Source organism: Alosa pseudoharengus, unplaced genomic scaffold, assembly GCF_046254945.1.
Source record: "Alosa pseudoharengus isolate Yale_2024_CS ecotype anadromous, Long Island Sound unplaced genomic scaffold, YU_APseudo_1.1 YU_APseudo_1.1_scf_23, whole genome shotgun sequence".
NCBI classification, from domain to species: Eukaryota; Metazoa; Chordata; class Actinopteri; order Clupeiformes; family Clupeidae; genus Alosa; species Alosa pseudoharengus.
This window is the reverse complement of record NW_027468685.1, coordinates 14,399,178-14,405,075: the sequence shown is the minus strand read 5'-3', so window position 1 is coordinate 14,405,075 and position 5,898 is coordinate 14,399,178. Positions and strand designations below refer to the sequence as shown.

Genomic DNA, 5,898 nt, shown 5'->3' with positions numbered 1-5,898 from the left:
CCTTTAGATTTGGAAAACCATGAGCATCAGAACAGAACCTCCCTTTTTCCAATAGTTTAATACACTGCGACTGACTTTTGTAAAACAAAAAAATGTATAAAACGTAAAAATCATGCCATAATAGATCATATCCTGTCAGCAACTATGTGACAGTAGGTGGCATTTACTCTTGACACTTGCTTGTGTAGGTGATAGGTCAAGATGCTGCAACCACCACATGCTATTATCATTTCACAGCATCAGGTGTAATTATGCAAGGCAGGAACTCGACTTGCTATCGGGCCTTTGTCCAAACATGGCACGTCGGCCATTCTGTGTTGCTGTAGACCAGTTCAGCTTGTGTGTGCACCAAGCCCCAGCCATTGATTTCCTCTAAATGGGGAAAGAGAACACTTCAGCTGCAGGGACCGGTTTAATTAGATCCACCGACTCAACCATGGATGAAATCGGACATGACCGATTGATCGTTGGGTGTGGGTGTTGAGTCGTGTGAGGTCACCATGTTCTGGCGGTGGGTAGGCAGCACTATGCTGGCAAAGAACACTCGCCAACACGAGAGCATGGCAAAGGGGCAGACCTCGGATTTCATTTAGTTTACGAACCAAATGAATCCCTTTAAAAATCCATTAAGGGCAATTAACAAGATTTAACACATTCAGTTCAGGTTTTCAATCCAAATAAACTGATTTGTTATTCTTTTACGTCTACTGATGCATTCTTTATGTCTTCACACAATACAGGTAATATAAAACACCCATCACAAAATCTAAATCAGTATATGTTAGTGTCTAAGCAACTGTGACGTGACTTGTGGCAATATAAGAGCAACATTTATATTCACCTAAAGCATGCATATTAAAGGCCACCGTTATTCCAGAGCAGATTGCGTGCAGTGTAAACATGGCTGATCAGGGGTCAGTCGGGTCAACATCACACACGCTAGGCAACTAGAGCTTCCTCTCGACCTGCCGCTGCCTTCAGTCCATGCAGCCGGCCTGCACCACTGGCAAAGGCCATGACAACACAATCCCACATTGATTTCTGCTGTGCAGTCTATAAGTCCAAACTGACTAAACCCAACCCACAAGGATGCACACTGTTATCACTGTAGCTCTGGACACACAACACAACTGTGATACATGCATCACTGGTACTGGTGACTTTTTACATGCGCCAAATTGCACATTTCTCCTGTAACGCTCACCATGTGCTCTGGATTACGTCGAGTGGATGAATCTCCGGTCCTGAAAGGCCTTTCCACATGTGTTCTACTTTTGAAATGAAAGGTTAGTCTAACATTGTTTAAAATGTATTTGGGACCATAACACATAGTAAATAGATATGGCTATACTGTACTTGTATTGACCCTTTCAACAATAAAAACAAAAACAATGCTTGAACGTTCTATTTGGGCCCCAATCTACTTCCTCTGCATTAAGATAACATTATGGAATGTTAAAAAGGAAGTCTTGTGGGGCCAACTATGATGCTGATAATGGAACTCTCTTGAAAGGGTCTATACTAAGTTTGGTTTTGTATCTATGGTGTGGTGTACAGTTCTCAAAAAGACAATCTCACATTCTATCGTACATTTTTCACTCATCTTCGCCAATCAACTATGTTGTAGCATTGACGCCAAATTCAATCCCCAAATCTGACATTGTGAGTCTGATTTGGATTAAAAAGTCTAGCTGATTTACCTTTGCACACTTTTTTTTTTTTTTCCCCAGAGATGCCCACGTGAAAATGGGAGATTGGAATTTCCTGGGGGGCATTTTGGAGGAGGTGCACATCCACTCCACCATGGTGGGCAAGATCTGGCTGACCATCCTCTTCATCTTCCGCATGCTGGTACTGGGGGTGGCCACAGAGGACGTGTGGAACGATGAGCAGGCCGACTTCATCTGCAACACGGAGCAGCCTGGCTGCCGCAACGTCTGTTACGACCGCGCCTTCCCCATCTCCCTCATCCGCTACTGGGTGCTGCAGGTCAGGTCTATTTGCGATGTCTAAAGTGCTTGGCTCTTCCCTGGAAGCTAAGGCCCTTAATCCGGTGACTAGCACTGTTAAAATTAGGCATTCATAACTAGACGTGTAAAACTCCAGCATCTGAAAGTCCAACCATATGTTTGTTCAAACCATTTACTAAACCATATAATTCTAATTAGCACAACTAATTAGATAAAGTAATTAGTGAAACCAGAGACTTTCTAATGAGGAGACACAGCACTCAAAGAATCCATAGAAATGCACAGGGTTAGTTCGTTAAAACCAATATGGCAGTAGTCTCTAGACATATCCCGCCCCTTCCTGTATGCCTCCCCGTTCACTTGAATAGGAAAATAGCTGGCCGATAACTGCCCAAAGTGCATTGCAAGATGGGGGGACTTGCATAAAAGGACTTTGGTGAAACTTGTTAAGTGCACAGGTAGAATCAATACATAGTACATCTTTTACTTTCTGAAGCCAGATTTTGAAGGCGCCTGTGTCTGTAACAACAGCACTGTAACATCAGTCTAAAAATGACAATCTGTACGTGCTCATACTTATTCTGCCCTCATCCTCCAGATCATCTTTGTCTCATCACCTTCGCTCGTCTACATGGGCCATGCCATCTACAAGCTGCGGGTGCTGGAGAAGGAGCGTCACTACAAGCGTGTGGCGCTGCGCCGCGAGCTGGAGACGGTCGACGTGGAGCTGACGGAGGTGCGGAAGCGGATCGAACGCGAGCTCCGTCAGCTGGAGACGGGGAAGCTCAACAAGGCGCCGTTGCGGGGCTCGCTGCTGCGCACCTACGTGGCCCACATCCTCACGCGCGCCGTGCTGGAGGTGGGCTTCATGACGGGTCAGTACGTGCTGTACGGCCTCCACCTGGAGCCGCTGTTCAAGTGCGAGCGCGAGCCCTGCCCCAACGCCGTGGACTGCTTTGTGTCGCGGCCCACCGAAAAGAGCGTCTTCATGGTGTTCATGCAGGGCATTGCCGCCGTCTCGCTCTTCCTCAGCCTGCTGGAGATGATGCACCTGGGCTACAAGAAGCTGAAGAAGGGCATCCTGGGATACTACCCTAACGTCAAGGATGAAATGGACGACTACTATGGCAACAAGTCCAAAAAGAACTCGGTGGTGCACACGGTGTGCATGAGCTCGGGGGGGCGCAAGGCAACCATCCCCACGACAACCAGTGGGTACACGCTGCTGCTGGAGAAGCAAGGCAACGGGCCCACCTACCCCATCCTCAATGCCACCTCCACCTTTGTGCCCATCCAGGGCAACCCAGTTGGGCAGCCCGGCGTGGACATTCCCAAAGACCCAAAAGATGTTGTGCTGAGCCCCATGGAGCACAACAGCAACTCCAACAACACCAGCAGCGAGACGCGGTCCCCTCCGCATGAGCCACAGGAGGAACACCTTCCGCACCTCCTCCACCCCCACACCGAGGACCTGGAGCTGGCCAGCTCGGAGTACCCCACACTGCCCGTAGTGGTGGCCGACTCTGCAGCCTCGTGCTCCGTCTTCACGCTGGCACGGAAGCCGCGGCGCGTCAGTGCCCCGTGGACCTGCAGCACGGTGGTGGAGGGCCAGGCCTCGGACAGCGGCTCGGACTCCGCGCGTGGCGTCGACATGAAGCCCCGCTGTAGCTTCGCCTCCAGCCGCGCGCGCGCCTTCTCCAAGCCCGACCTGAAGCGCCTCACCAGGCCAGGGAGTCCGGACTCTCTGGGTGGCCTGAGCCTAGAGTCCAGGCACAGCCATGGTGCCGAGCGTGGCGGCAGCAGCGACGCCGCTTTCTCGCCCGATCGCCGAATGTCATTGGCAAGTAGCGCCAGCAGCAGGCGAGCCCCGACTGATCTGCAGATCTAAGCGTTAGTTTTTAACACCTTATCTTATCAACACCAGCAACTTACAACTAACCTGATTTTACTGTATACATACTGTATACAGTTACAGATTTAAAAAGAGCCATCTTTGTTGTTTTATTTTTCCGTACAACAATGTGCACCTATAGTTTAACCATTGCCTCAGTTTTAATACTGAATAAAATCAGGTGATGTCTTAAGTATGGTTGTTTGTATGAACATATATGTTAGATTTCTTCTCAACAGAAAATAGGATTGGTTTGACTTCATGTGTGCTCTTCACTGAACCCTATGCATTGTTGACTTCCTCTAATGAGTCAAAAATCTATACTGGAAACTCAGATCACACTCGCCATTTGTATTTTATCCAGTAACCTAACTACGCTTGGGACATTACTATTTTTTGGCAGGACTCCATAGCACTGGCAATAATGCACTGAATTCAACTGAGTTCATTTTTATGCACATCAACATTTAATTATCCCTGTACAATGTGTACAAACTAGAGTAGGAAAATCTATGTGCAGCCTTAAGGCAGTGTGTGTTTGGGTGCTTATGTAAGGTACAGCTCAATACTCAAACTCTACAAACTACACTTTGTTGAAAAACAATTACTATTAGGTCGAAACTTTCTTCAGCATGATCTGTAAATCACTGATCAGACAGTCGTTAATGGGACCATAATACCAGAGATTCAAGATTTAAATACCTTTCCGATTACAAGTCAAAACTATTCCGTGCAAAAACTGCTTAACAACAGCAACCCGGATTCTAGCCTACATTTAACTACATGACAAGCCAAGTCTTTGACTGATGGCAAATAACTCTTACAATCTTGACTTTGTGTGTTTTTTCTTTCTTTTACAGATCACCGTGCTGCAGATGTCCTCCATCTTGAAAAAGCACTGATGTAATTAGGACCCTGGGTCCATGGAACAGTTTGCACTGTTTGTGAAACATATTCATGGGGTCCGGCTGGGCACCTCTCTTGCCACAACATGGGGGTTTAAGTTCAGGAAAAGAGAAGTGAGTTGTTAACCACTCATCCTCATGCCTGTAGAGCCCATATTAGATTTAGGTTTCTGGATCACAAAATGATGTGTATCTTTTTCCTTTAAGGGTGCAATATGTAGTTTCTGTTGGAAACTGGAAAATGTTTTGTTTTTTTGTCTTTTGTTGCAACTGCCTATAGTTTTCTGGATGTGTACATATGAACATTTCGTTATAAATACCGGTACTCAAGAAAAGAACATAGCTTACACACTATGCACTAACATCATGATGAACATTTTCAATTCATTCTTTCTGTAGTGGCACCATTATGTTTGATCTTCAGAGTTTTGTCAATGAATAGGGCAACAAAAATTGATTAATTGATTAGCTGTCAACTATTAAGTTAATCAGCAACTATTTTGGTAATCAGTTGATCGGTTTGTGTCATTTTTGAATGGGGGGGGGGGGGAATCTGATTACAGCTTCTTAAACGTGAATATTTCCAGCTTTACTTACTCCTCTAACTGTGCACTGAATATCTTTGGCGTGTGAGCAAAACAAGGCATTTGAGGACATGATCTTGGGCTTTGGGAAACAATGATTGACATTTTCTCACCATTTTCTGACATTTTAATCGATCAAATGCCAAATGGATCAATTAAGAAAATCATCGGCAGATTAACGGACTATGAAAATAATTGTTATTTGCAGCCCTAACTGTAGCAAGAAAAACTATATATTGCACCTTTAAAGCTCAATGTGTGTTCTACACTTTGGCAGTGAAGGTCAACCCATTCTTTGTGGTTGCTAGCAATATTCCAACCAAATGCATGAGTTTGTTCTAAGCTAATAGTACATTTTTTAACTGATGATTATTGGTATGAGGTCAGTATGAAGGTTGAATTTTCACTTTTGGATAAACTATCCTTTTAATGTAATATTTTTAATTGTAAGTAAAGTTGTACTAATATTTTTCTGAAAATGAATTTGTATTAAAACAAAAGCACATAAAATGAATTAATTCTTTTACATGTTTCTTTTACATGTTTAT

At 44.9% G+C, this 5,898-nt stretch overlaps 1 protein-coding gene across 1 annotated transcript; it reads left to right on the top strand.

Annotated features, from left to right (window-relative positions):
• The first annotated feature begins 1,746 nt into the window (after positions 1–1,746).
• LOC143140132 (gap junction alpha-9 protein-like) lies at positions 1,747–3,858 on the top strand. The gene is made up of 2 exons (XM_076300955.1): positions 1,747–1,989; positions 2,569–3,858. Exons 1-2 carry the CDS (start codon positions 1,747–1,749, stop codon positions 3,856–3,858), a joined length of 1,533 nt encoding a protein of 510 aa, XP_076157070.1.
• The last annotated feature ends 2,040 nt before the right edge of the window (positions 3,859–5,898 follow it).